Below are 13,978 nucleotides of genomic sequence, written 5' to 3' on the forward strand. Positions count from 1 at the left end.
CTGTAACATTACCTGTTCTACATCACTATGGGGGGGATAACCCTTTTAAGTGGAGCTCTTTGGCCATCTAGTGGTGTCCTAGTGGTACTTTGAAAATAGACAATGTATGATTATGTAGTCACTTTATCTCAATTATTGTTTAGTAATCCCCCAGGATACTATTTATTTTACATGAGAATACCATCATTTTATTGTATGTTTGTGATTGTATGAGGACTAAACCCCTTTGTGACTTTTTTAAATCCAGTTTCTGATCTGTTTTTTTCTCAACTCATCATCATGCTGTATAATCATTCTCAGCCTGCAGCATTTTGAAGTTTCTATTGGTCGTCATTCACAGTTCTGCATTCAGCTGCTGGGATCATCTCCTGTTGTGTAAAAACTTGAAAAGCAACTCTGTTTTCATTTTGTGTTTTTGGAGACTGTTTGCAAGAGTTTTAATTACAGTTTCTGGCTCATTGTGTAGTGTTCTACTTTGTTTTTGTACTGTACTGTTTCACTACTTGATCACTTCTTTGACTATGTTTTGGTTTTTCTTCCTGAGCGAAGGTGTAGAATAAAGGAAACACAGAAAGATGGTGTGTTCAAATTTATTCTTTATTCCTCTCATGTTGCACGGAGAACAAAGAAACTAAAACACTACTACAGAACACTGTTTTTTGAAGATGCAGTTGAAGGCTTCTCTCTTCATTCTTCATCGTGTGATTTCTGTACAAAGAAAACAAAAGATTGCTTAAGAGTCCATTACAGTTGGTAATTACATGTAGCATCTCTCTGGATCATTACTGACCTTAGCACCGCTGTCCCGACTCTTTGTTCTCATCTTGTTGACCTGGGACTCTGCAATGTCGGCCCTCTCCTCTGCTTCTTCAAACTCATGTTGCAGCTTACGCAGTTTGGTTAGATTGGTGTTGGACTGTTCTTCCTACAAGGTCAAGATGAGAGTATAAAGATTGTTCAATTCTGACTGTAAAAACAAATGGATGTTTTCTTAAACAGTGATACAGTATTTTATCTTACAGCCTCCTCTGAAGCCCGCTTGTATGACTTCACTTTCAGCTGAAGTTTATCCACCAGGTCCTGCAGACGGCTCAGGTTCTTTTTGTCCTCCTCTGTCTGTTCAATTCAGGAAAATTATTTGCTCAATATGAATATTTTTTACCTTCTTTGCTAAATTGTTATCTTAGAAAATTTGCATATAGAGCCTGGTACCTGGTAAGTGAGCTCCTTGATGCGTCTTTCATATTTGCGAATTCCTTTAACGGAGTCACCGCTTCTCCTTTGCTCAATATCCACCTCATTTTCCAACTCTCTCACCTTGAAACATAGGACATTGATCACACTTAAATGTCTGTTGCAGGCAGAAAGGTCAGGATTGTACAGTAACATAACATAACACAGTCAGGATAAGAAGGACTTACCCTAGCCTCGAGTTTCTGGATTTGCTTCTTTCCACCTTTCATGGCTATTTGCTCAGCTTCATCCAGGCGGTGCTGCAGGTCTTTGATGGTCTGCTCCATGTTCTTCTTCATACGCTCCAGGTGAGCACTAGTGTCCTGCTCCTTCTTCAGTTCCTCTGCCATCATGGCTGCATCAGTAATCGCTTTCTTGGCCTTCTCCTCAGCATTTCTGCACTCCTGCACAGCCTCCTCCACCTCGTTCTGAAGCTGGGTGGTGTCACCCTCCAACTTCTTCTTCTGGTTCAGCAGGCTGGTGTTCTGTATGGAGGTTTGGTGAACATTAGTATGAAATATTATCAACTAATTTGGATATGCTGATAAACTATATGACGGAACTGTTGATGTACCTGGGAGTGCAGCAGCTGAACTCTCTCACTGACATCCAGCAGTTCCTGCTCAGCCAGTTTACGACCTCTCTCAGTCTGCTCCACCAGAGACCTCAGCTCATCAAGCTCAGACTGCAGCAGGTTGTTGCGTCTCTCCACAATAGCAGTGTTCTCCTTTAGATCATCATTGGCACGTAGAGCATCATCCAGCTGGAGCTGAGAGTCCTGTCAAGAAATTAAATCAAATTCTCTGTCATTAAAGGACAAATAAAACAATATATACACACACCCCACCACAGGTAGGACTTGCAGACATACCTTCAGATGGGTATGGACTCCCTTGAGCTGCTTCTGAGCCTCTCCTGCCTGCCTGTTGGCCTGGCTCAGCTGGATCTCCATTTCATTGAGATCTCCCTCCATCTTCTTCTTAACCCTCAGAGCCTCATTTCTGCTGCGGGTCTCAGCCTCCAGGGAGCCCTGCAGAGTGTCTACCACTCTCTGATTGTTGCGCTTGGCCTGCTCCATCTCCTCGTCCTTCTCAGCCAGCTTACGCTCAATGTCAGCTTTCACCTGGTTGAACTCGAGCTGAGCTCGCAGGATCTTACCCTCCTCATGCTCCAGAGAGCCCTGGAAGAACAACACCTTCTTTATACACATGCTTTAACATGATCAGATATATCACTATCAAATGTATACTTGTGGACCTCAGCTTCTTCCAGAGCTGCTTGTATCTCAGCCTTCTCCTGCTCCAGCTGTTTACGGATCTTCTCCAACTCATGGATGCTCTTTCCTCCCTCGCCAAGTTGCTCAGTCAGGTCAGAAATTTCCTCTGTGAAGGTCCAAATCTCTTATGTTAATATTTCCACAACCTTGTATTTGTTACTGGTTTTGATGTGTTAACATCTTCCTACCTTGGAGATTCTTGTTTTCTCGTTTCATGTTCTCTAGATGATCCAGAGATTCTTCATAAGCGTTCTTCAGTTTGAAGAGTTCAGTGCTGAGACTACGAGCCTCTTTCTGGGCACTTTCCAGCTCAGTCTGGGACTCCTCATACTTCTGCTTCCACTCAGCAAGGACCTAGTCAAATAATGATTAGAATTAGATTTACTCTATATTAATTAATCCAGACAAATTTCATTTCTTTTCGGTATTACCTTGTCAAAGTTTCTCTGTTTCTTGTCCAGAGCTGCAGCAGCAGCATTTGATCTCTCCACATCCACCATGAGATCTTCAATCTCACTCTGGAGCCTGTGTTTGGTTTTCTCCAGGGAGGAACATTTAGCATTAACAGCCTCCACAGCTTCTTCTGCATCTTGCAGACGCTGGGCCAGTTTTTTCCTATTTGAAATAAGACATTTTACCATTGCTGTCCAAGGTTATGTTTGTGCTGTCGGAAAGGAATCAACTGTTACTTACTTTGCCTCCTCCAGCTCCTCAGTCCTCTGGATGGCATCAGTCTCGTACTTGGTTCTCCATTGAGCCACCTCAGAGTTGGCCTTGGACATGCTGCGCTGGAGCTCAGCTTTGGCTTCCTGCTCCTCCTCAAACTGCTCCCTCAACAAATCACAGTCATGGCGGGCAGACTGCACCGCATGAGCAAGTGCATTCTTGGCCTGAAAGACAATAGTCCAAGTTATGGTAAATATATTGTCAAATACATATACTACCTATCTGGAAACTGCATTTATGGTCATTTTTCACCTTGACTTCCTCTTCTAGTTGTCTCTTCAGATCTTCAATCTGCTGAGTGGAAGACAGTTTCCCTCTGGTGAGCTGGGAGACCAAGGAGTCCTTCTCCTCCAACTGTCTGGCAAGTTCACCTTTTGGTGAGAAAGAAAATGATCATCTTCTCCTAAATATTATGTTTTCTGTTTCAAGAATTTGAAGAACCATCTTACCATTCTCAGTTTGAAGCTTTGCTTTCTGCATGGTGAAATCATTGATGATACGCTGGCCTTCATCACTCTTAGTTCTCAGTTCACTCGTTTGATCTTCAAGAGTGCGGCACATTTTCTCCAAGTTGGTCTGAAAAAAAAAACGTTAATGAACATTGAGATTTAAGCATGGGATAAATCTTACTTTTCAGTGTGTTGGGATAATTTATTGTTTGCATTCACTTTGGATTTGACGATCTGCTCCATGTTGGAGACCACATCATCCAGCTCCAGCCTGAGTTCGCTCTTCTCTTTCTCTAGCTTCTGTTTGACTCTTTGCAGGTTATCAATCTGCTCTCCGAGGTCAGCCACACTGTCTGCATTCTTCTTTCTCAGCGTAGCAGCAGTAGCTTCATGTTGCAGAGTGGCCTCTTCGAGGTCCCTGCGCATCTTCTGAAACTCAGCCTCTCTCTTCTTGTTCATCTCAATCTGGGCAGCAGTGGCTCCTCCAGCCTCCTCCAGCCTCTCACTGATCTCCTCCAGCTCCCTGGCCAAGTCAGCCCTCTGTTTCTCCACCTTTGCTCGGGCAGCTCGCTCTGCCTCCAGCTCTTCCTCCAGTTCTTCAATGCGAGCCTAAGATTGTACAATTTCCATTTACTTTGAAGAATAACAAGCAGAATAATGTTTTTGGTCATTTAAACAAGCAGTAAGGCTGCATGTCAGCTGACCTGAAGCTCCTTGAGTTTCTTCTGAAGTTGGGCTGCCAGCGCTTGTTCATCTTCAATCTTGCTGAGAAGTTGACTGATCTCAAAGTCCTTTCTGTTAACAAAAGATATATATTTAGTAACTTGTTCTTAAGTAGCATCCTGTTGGCAACTGGCAATTTCCAGACTACAACATCAGTATTGGATTAATCAAGACACATCAATCCACCACCCCCAGTCTTGGAGGTCACACCAACTTCTGCACTTGTAAGTTGACACTGGATGTCAGGTGTGAGATGGGGGAAGAACCTTACTTCTTCAGCTTCTCTTCTAGTTGCTGCTTGTCATTCTCCAGGTCCATTAGGGTCTCCTGGCTCAACTTCAGATCTCCTTCCAGCTTCCTCTTAGCTCTCTCAAGATCCATCCTCACCTTCTTCTCTTGCTCTAGAGAACCTTCAAGCTATTTCAAAACACAGATTTACTAAGACCTCAGGCATTTGACTTAATCAAGTCTGGATCTGATTAATTTATGTAAGGTCATACTCACATCATCAACCTGCTGCTCAAGCTTAGTTTTGGCCTTTGTCAGAGTGTTGACTTTGTCCTCCTCACTCTGAAGATCATCCAGCGTTTGCTGATGAGCCTCCTGAAGAGCTTTCTTCTCTTTAGTTAGCTTAGCAATGATTTCATCCAAAGCTGCCATCTCTTCAGTCAGGTTTTTAACCTTAAAAGAAATAACAAAGTTGGTGTCACATCAGAAATATATTTACATCTATGCGAGAGAATAGTGGTAATAGTTTAATTACCTTGTTCTCAGTTGCATGCTTTTCCTTCTCCACTTTAGCCAGAGTCAGCTCCAGATCATCAATGTCCTTTTTGAGTTCTGAGCACTCATCCTCCAGCTTCCTTTTCTTGGCAGTCAGCTCTGCATTCATCTCCTCTTCATCCTCCAGTCTCTCTGTCAGCTCTTTGACTTTGGCCTCAAGCTGGATCTTGCTCTTGATCAAACCCTCACAGCGCTCCTCAGCATCTACAAGATTGTCTTGCTCCTGCAAACAACAAATGTATCAATTGTTATTATTTATCTCACTTTGTAAGTATATCCTTTGAAGTTTTAGGAAAACTAAATGAATGATCCTACGGATTGGACTTGGAGCTGCAGGTCATTCTTCTCTTGAATAAGGCTGACCATCTTTTCCTCCAGCTCTTTTCTGCGGGCTTCACATTTAGCATATGTCTCTTTGAGCTTTAAGAACTCCTCCTTCATGTTTGCCATCTCCTTCTCAGTTTCAGCTGATTTCAGCAGTGGCTTGATCTTGAAGTACATCTTCATCCAGGGCCAATTCTTGACTCCCATGAAAGCACGTACATTCCACTGGATCACTAGTAAGGCATCCCTGCATGTGGATAAAATCAGTAAGCATTAATAGATTTTTTTTACTGTACAATTCCCTTAATTATGGCGAATATGACTGGTTAAGAAAATACCTTCGCTCAACAATCTTCTGGAACTCGATCCTAGCAAGTATCCCTCTGGATCTTGCTTGAATTCCAGTGATGATAAGAGCAAGACGATCGTCTCTCATCTCCTCAAGAACGCCCAACAGACCAGCTTTGAAGAACACCTGACATTAACAGAATTGACAGATTTTCGTAACAAAGCAAAGCCCAATATTAAACACTGCTCTTTTTAGGTAATAATAAACTGACCTTTGTGTGGCCCAGTTTGTACTGCTCATGGTCAATATCCAGAGAGCCCAGCAACTTTTCTGCTGCTTTCTTGTTGTCAATGAACTGTCCCTCAGGGATAGCATTAGGGTTCAGGATACGGTATCTGAAATAAGGACAAATATACAAAATGTTCATGTTTTAACCCTCATGGGACCCTCATTGCCCCATTTTTTTCTCTTACTTTTGTTTTCACTGTACCTTTGTTTGAAGTCTCCATATTGAATCCTGTTGGGGAATCCCTTCCTGCAGATCCTGATGCCTTCCAGCACACCGTTACAACGTAGCTGGTGCATGACCAGAGGATTCTCCATCGCCCCAGGAGTCTTTGTCTCATTGGGGATGAGGCAGCGCACAAAGTGTGGGTGAGTTGACCTCAGGTTGGTCATCAGTTTGTTCAGATTCTCCTATAATAGTTATAAAGAAATGAAATATGTGCAATGGCATATGTTTTTCTTTCTCCATAGATAAACCAAACGCATAAATGTAAAAAGTTTACTCACCCTGTGCAGTGCAGACACAGTCTGGAAGGAAGAACCTTTCTTCTTTGCTCCCTTTCCTCCCTTTTCCTGGGCTGTGTGGATAGGCGATAGAATAATTTAAGTTTCACTTTCATAACCATTAAAATTTTGCACAACCCATGGGCATTGATAATCAATTTGGTAAGAGACTACTTACCTGAATCTGCGCCAGCATAACCAGCAAACAGCACACCCAATAATTTCAGATTAGACTTCTGGAAGAGTCCCACCACAGTCTCATTCAGTGGGTCCTTGTTCTTCACCAGCCAGTTACCAATGTTGTAATCAACAGTGCCGGCATAATGAACCAGGGAGAAATGAGCCTCTGGTCTTCCTTTAATAATCCTGGGCTTCTGGAAGTTGCCACTTTTACCCAGGTGGTTGTCATAGAGCTTGGCTTTAAATGTTGCATCACTGGCTTTGGGAAACATGCACTCCTCTTCAAGGATGGACATGATGCCCATGGGCTGAAGAAAAAATGTGGTTATGTCACTGAATTTAAACCTTTGCATCACTTACATAATTTTAATCATCACTTATATGAAATATAAAACTGTGCCAACCTTCTCAATGAGTTCAATGCAGGCTGCCAAGTCCATACCAAAGTCAATGAACACCCACACAATCCCCTCTTTCTTGTACTCCTCTTGCTCCAACACAAACATGTGGTGGTTGAAGAACTGCTGCAGCTTCTCATTAGTGTAGTTGATACACAGCTGCTCAAAGGTGTTGAACTGTAAGGACATATTTGAGAAAATGATAATTATCTCATTTGCAAGTTCATTCTCCCAAAGATACAACTAATTTCATTCAGTTTGTTCATTTAATATGAGCAACTCACATCAAAGATCTCAAATCCAGCGATGTCCAACACACCAATGAAGTATTGACGAGGTTGTTTAGTATCCAGAGACTGGTTGATTCTGATGACCATCCACAAGAACATTTTCTCGTACACTGACTTGGACAGTGCACCAATAGAGTAGTACACCTAAAAATGCAAGAAATCAGATGAACATTTGAACTCCTATACTGTCTAAATTCCCAACAAAACTCAACTTAGTGCATTTCCTGCTTCTTCAACTCACCTGCTCGACACTCTGACCTTTTGTTACCCACTCGTTTCCAACCTTGACCCTAGGGTGACACAGGCCTTTGATGAGGTCAGCAGAGTTCAGGCCCATCAGATATGCAACCTTGTCCGTATCTGCAAAAATACAATAAAATGTCAGACTCTTCCTTAGAGTTTTTAAAAAGATACAAATTGTGGAAGCATCTCTTACCCTCAGTGCCATCAGCCTCTGCCTGTTCCTCTCTTTGCTTCTGCTTAAACTTCATGTTTCCATAATGCATGATGGCTCCAGTCAACTTGTAGATGCCGTTCTTCTCCTCTTGGGTGAAGCCCAGGACATCAAAAGCTTCCTTTAACACAAAGTGACATATGAATTTGTTGTGAGACTGTATGTGTGGTGTTTGTAAGAAGCACCAAGTTTCACCTACATCAGTAGCCATCAACTCTTCTGAATCATTGATGGAGGCCACAGTTGTCTCTCCTTGGGAGATGAAGCCATAGTCGTAGGGGTTGTTCGTTATGAGCAGCATCTCTGAAAAAGATATTCAATTCCAAAATAAGATTTCTTTCAGAAAATGTTATGTGTCTTCTGTATCAGACATTAAAGACTATTTGCTCTCACCCAGCAGTTCTGGTTTCTGCTGGGACAGAATCTGGTAGAAGATGTGGTAATCTCTCTCAGCCTTCAGCTGATAAGTGACACGAGATTTCTCCAGAAGATCTGACAACATACATAGAACATTTTGGTATTAGAGTGAATTCCTGAGCTAATGAAACTCTTTCATTCATTTATTAATGTTCTGTGTACTTACAAGTTTCAATATCAGCTGAAGACAGTTTGCCGCTGGTTCCAAAATGGATTCGAATAAATTTACCCTGTAGAGAGAATAAGTTACTTGGTGCTGTGAACATAACACAGTCTAATTGACAGTTGGGTTGTTTGAAATGACCAAACTTACAAATCTGGAGGAGTTATCATTTCTAATGGTTTTGGCGTTTCCAAAAGCCTCCAGAGCAGGGTTGGCCTGGATGATTTGATCCTCCAGGGTGCCCTATGGAGTCAATGGATGCCAAAATTTACTCCCTAAAATTAGCAATTTCATCTTTTATGCTGATCATAATAAAAAGTAAAACCAACCTTCTTCTCTTGACTGGCATCCTTCTTTCCAGTAACAGCTGCAATGCTGGCAAAGTACTGGATGACTCTCTTGGTGTTCACAGTCTTTCCTGCACCAGATTCCCCACTGGGGATGAAAAACATTCAATATGTGAACTGATTGTTTGATTCTGTACATGCTACTCTTCAAACTAGACATTCACATAGGTGTTTAAGAATTACTCACGTGATGAGAACAGACTGGTTTTCTCTGTCTGCAAGATTTAAGACAAGATTTAAAGTGGTTCGATGGTGACACAAAGGCTGTTAAATTAGAGATATATGATTTTTTTTTCACATGGATCTGAATGTACCTGACAGCATGTACTGGTAGGCATTGTCAGAGATGGAGTAGATGTGAGGAGGAGCTTCAGTCCTCTTCTTTCCCCTGTAGGCGTTGACCACAGCCTGATCGTACACTGGCAGCCACTTGTAGGGGTTGACAGTCACACAGAACAGCCCTGAGTAGGTCTGTACACAAAGATACAACAAGTCATTGTTATTGGGCAGCAGGTTTTGTACAGTGGACAGATCTGCAGGTTTGTGCTCATTACTCACATAGATCATCCATGCTGCATAACGCTCTTTGAGGTTAAACAGCACAGCAGGTTCGTGGAGGAAGGTGAACATCGCCATGTCCTCAATTTTATCAAACTTTGGCGGGTTCTGAGGGTTGATATCTGCCTCCTTCACTGTTACTGTCTGCAATCAGACATAAAGGTAACACTGTGTTGTTGCGCTCTGTACTGAGGTGGAGTACACAATGATGGAGCTGTTGTGTTTGCACTATACCTTTCCCCCATAGGTTTCAACGGTGACTTTGTCACCATCTCTGCTTTGAATTCTGGCTTTTACGTACTCCTCCTCGGGGTCAGGTACAAAACACTCCTTCTTCATGTCGAAGGGCCGGGTCTGGGCCTCCAGGCGCTCCTTGTCTGATTTCCTCAGGAAGGAGGCGGCGGTCCCAAACTCCGCCATGAGGGCGTCACCGGACATGTTGAAAGCTGCAAAACAATAAAGTTATTTTATTTTGGGGGGGCTTTTTATTGCCTTTAATTGACAGCACAGTAGAGAGACAGGAAATGGGGAGGCAGAGAGAGGGGAATGACATGCAGGAAAGGGCTGCTCGATGCGGGATTCGAATCGGGGCCGCCTGCAGTGAGGACTGTAGCCTCAACATGGGGCGGCAGCTCTACCAAGTGAGTTAAACACTGCCACAACAATAAAGTTTTTTGAAAGCATTTTGATTTCATGTTTCACTTAAGATTTAATTTGTCAATTCGTGAGAAGTAAATTATTTTTTGGTGGATGATCCATTTGATGTGCAAAATATCAAAGGCATTGTTGTAGTTCACTAGTTCAATATTAGTAAGTAGAGAAGGTTAGTTATTGCTGTTCACTATGAGCCTGATATTTCTACAATACAAGTACATCAGCTGTCTTCATCGCTTCTTGTGAGCTTCATGAGCTACTAGTGGTGTTAATAATTAACTTAGATACATTTCATTTTAAAACCAAACCACATGGAGCTTCTTACCTGTTTTGCCTTCCTCGCACGCTTGATGGATCTGATGTCTTGGGTGTCTAGAAAGAATAAAACAGATCGAGCTATTTTATTTTCAGGGTGTGACATGATAGCTGAAATGTCATAAAGCATATGTCTACATACCTGCGGGTGCTGTCCTCCTGTCTTTATTCATCCTCCTGAACCTCCTTTTATACTCATCTAGGAGGCAGTGCCCACACACCCTGCTGCCCTGTAAGGAAACAGGGAGAAAACAAAGGACACTAATCAAAAAAGGAACACCTGTATTTGGAAATAAAGGGGTGGACAACTAGAAGAGTCATGTAATGATTGGTTATTACAAGTGAAGCTTATGAGCTGGCCTTAGATCAGCATCTATTTTAGTATACTCCCTTAAGGGGCTGAAAAGCTACCAAAATCATAAAAGCATAAATCAATATTCCTTTTATTTTGATATAAGATGTCTCGGTTATTTTGGATATAAAGTATTTGAAATCAGTTTCCAACATATTATGCAATGAGAAATGTGTAAATATATTTATTCTTAAAAAAAAAGTGTTTTTTTTTTTTTAATCTTTTATTTTATTATTATTAGCCTATTACTGTTTTATTTTCATTATTATTTCTTAACTCTGCAGGTGTCCGCAAACTTTTGTCAAAGATACACTTGCTTGCTTTCTCTGGTCCTCGTTTGCCTCCCAATGGACCTCACCTGACCTCCCTCCATCTGTGTTAAAAGATGGAGTATGACAGCTGCTTGCTTTCAAAGGCTTCTGTCTCCATACTGTTAATAAATACATTTGTCTGCTTCACTCTTAGCACCTCCCACACAGACACTTCATTAGTGACAACAGGTCAATGCTTGTAATAACTGTCACATTAACAGAGGAGATCCTTAAATGACGTGTTTATTGACTGCACCACCTGAAGACCTCCTCAAGAAGCACACGAGCCCTTTTGACTTTAACAACTTCACACCCACGGGATTCACCATGACCTTGTAAGTCTTGACAGTTGGTTGTCTGCACCCAGCGTACCATTCTTCAGCACGTCAAGGGCAGGGCTGAGGCTTTCATTCCCAGCTGTCTTGTGTCCTTCTGCAGTCAACACTTAGGGTGGCAATTCATGAGCCTTCCTATATGCGGCAGGGTCCTTGGTCAGTTGTTCTAGTTGGCACTGGGCCAGATATGGAAGGTGGTAATCAGCCATGTTTAAGGTGACGAGTGTGTTGTTTGGTTGTTGTTGTTATGTTGTGGATCAATCATCTTTGCAGATCATATAAAGATACATGATATATTGAGCTGTGAATGTGAGAAGTGATCAAGTTTCCTATTTATTTTCATTTATAAGTGTCTGGATTACCATGAAAATATCCTGCCTCTAACATCTAATTAGCTGCTCCTTTGATAGAAGGACAAAACATCCAAATTGAGTCCAGTAGGCCTACTTCAGGCTTGTGTTTGGTGGGGCAGGTAGGTCACCAGTTAGATTCAAACAGAGTCTGCATCTTACACAGCTAATGTGCTGGTGCTAATAGAGATCCAATAAATGAAATGAAACACATTTACTGTCAAAAAACTTACAGTACAACTTCCCGTCATACTTTGCTATTGCCATATTTGAAAATGTTGCATTATCACGTACACAGTGACACTAGTGAACATTATGTGGCAGTTTGCACCAGTTCAGCTCCTATTTATACACAGTGAAGTGTGAACATATGTCAGCCAAAAGGCTCCACAGCACAATGTCTTGAAAAGAAAGCAGGGTGGGCTGAGGGGTGTTTATGGCACATTGTTCCATTGCTTTTGTCCTCGAGTTCAGACACAAGCACATGATGTTCAAAAAGCTGCTACAAATGTCTTTGGCACACAGAGACAGATTGCAAAGACACAGTGACACACTACATCAAAGTTATTGTCCGCCTCGCACTAAATGTGAACCCACACCTTTGCAAAAACACTCTCTTAGTAGAACATCACACTCTTTATTTATGAAAACCAGAAGCTCTAAATGAGTGGGGTCACACTTGAGGTCGAAACAGGATATTAGGGATGGTGGCAGTAGGATGTCAAGATGTTTGTGAGTGACAGGGAGAATCGATGAAATACGTAAATCATCAGTAGTGCTTCTTTGCCTGTGCTGTTACCAGGACAAATCTATCATTACAGTTGCAGCTGTTGTATAGCCTTCGTAGCCTATATATTGGCACTAAACGCCACTTAGCTGTAACTCCACACTCCTTCTTGTTGGCCTTCCATTTACCCTTGAGGACAAAGATAAACCTGTGAAATTGTTCCAGGATTCCTTCTGCTGAGCTTAAGTGAAAGGAAGCTCTCTCCACGCACACTGACATCTGACGTTAACGGTGTGCAGTTGTGGTTATTTTAGTATGACATGTGTCTTGATAGATGTTTGTACTGTAGGCTATATGTTTTCTTCCGAGGTGTCGTACGAGGACATGTTAGATAGCTACTGCAAGGAGAGTGCTGAGACGATCTGTGAGGTGATAATTTGGGGAGGGAGATTTTTGACAAGGTGTTAACTCCTCCAAGACCTTAACGCTGGTCAACAGAAGCAGGTCTGAGAATCCTCCACCGCCATATTTCATTTAGTCTCAAGGCTAGAACACACTGGTCCATGTCAGCAGATCTGAGGACAGCTGTCTTTAATTGTTGCTGCTCTTAATTTGAGTTTTGTTCTTGAAATAAAGTCATACAACCCCTAAATGGTAAAGAGCAGGTTGAGTTTGTGTTGTAATAACAAATATACTTTTTTAGGTTCTCCTACAGGGCCCATTTAAAACCAGCTTTTAATACCCAACCCTAGGGGCAGGAATAAGTGCTGAAACCTGGAAATAGGTTTGCCTTTTTACATTCTGGTTCCAGGATTATGGTAACTGGGTTGGCCTACAAAAATGTGTAATTTGCTGTACTTGATAATAGTGAAGTGTAGTAGCTACAGTTCAAAGTAAAAAAAAATTAACAATAGTGTGCTGGGCAGGATTTTCATCCAGTGAGCTAAGAATGGAGACATTCATGTCATAAGGTATTTCAAGTTGGCTCATGAATTATAACAAGCACTTGTGATGTAAATAACAAGGTGCTGAGCTCAGCGCTGCAGGTCCTGAATTTCTTAAAGGTCAAGAGAGTTGTCAGTATACTGTAATGTGCTTCGGGGAAAGTCTGTCTGCAAGGTGATAACGTGGTCCTATATGACAGGAGAAAGTATAACGACTTGTGTACCATCTGACCCAGCATTCCTCACAACTCAACATCACAGCTCCACACCTTCTGTCTATAGACTGTCACCGTAGCCTTGAGGGCATAGCTTCACTGCCACACTAATCTGTCTGTTGTCTTTCCTGTCGTGGCGTCTTTGTCAACACATAAGGACAAACCTGGACCAGGTGATAGCCTACCAAAGTTTTCTGTCTGTGGAGTGAGATACAGGTGCCCACAGTGGATTCAGGAAAAAGTTCAGACCAATTACAATTCGTTACATTTCCTTAATCAAATAACTCATAATGTCAAGAAGAAAACAGATTTATTTATTGTTTAGTATTCAGACACTTGACATTTACAGGGGCATCCCATTATTTTTAAATAGAGG

The 13,978-nt window shown here is 42.0% G+C and overlaps 1 protein-coding gene across 1 annotated transcript; it reads right to left on the reverse strand.

Annotated features, from left to right (window-relative positions):
- Positions 1–583: 583 nt before the first annotated feature.
- On the reverse strand, positions 584–9,839 carry LOC146966412 (myosin-7-like). The gene is made up of 37 exons (XM_085763631.1): positions 9,634–9,839; positions 9,400–9,543; positions 9,156–9,312; positions 9,029–9,056; positions 8,824–8,929; positions 8,645–8,737; positions 8,498–8,561; positions 8,308–8,406; positions 8,114–8,217; positions 7,897–8,035; positions 7,702–7,820; positions 7,455–7,604; positions 7,177–7,347; positions 6,771–7,080; positions 6,596–6,666; positions 6,294–6,499; positions 6,075–6,198; positions 5,853–5,989; positions 5,506–5,761; positions 5,171–5,413; positions 4,912–5,088; positions 4,679–4,824; positions 4,389–4,479; positions 3,904–4,293; positions 3,685–3,811; positions 3,488–3,606; positions 3,203–3,399; positions 2,941–3,124; positions 2,698–2,863; positions 2,491–2,615; positions 2,105–2,413; positions 1,808–2,011; positions 1,422–1,718; positions 1,213–1,317; positions 1,021–1,116; positions 791–925; positions 584–708 (listed from the first exon to the last, which is right to left on the reverse strand). Exons 1-37 carry the CDS (start codon positions 9,835–9,837, stop codon positions 688–690), a joined length of 5,814 nt encoding a protein of 1,937 aa, XP_085619757.1. The 5' UTR covers positions 9,838–9,839; the 3' UTR covers positions 584–687.
- Between the last annotated feature and the right edge of the window lie 4,139 nt (positions 9,840–13,978).

Source organism: Trachurus japonicus, chromosome 20 (genome assembly GCF_045865225.1).
Source record: "Trachurus japonicus isolate A0001 chromosome 20, Traja_1.0".
Lineage (NCBI taxonomy): Eukaryota > Metazoa > Chordata > Actinopteri > Carangiformes > Carangidae > Trachurus > Trachurus japonicus.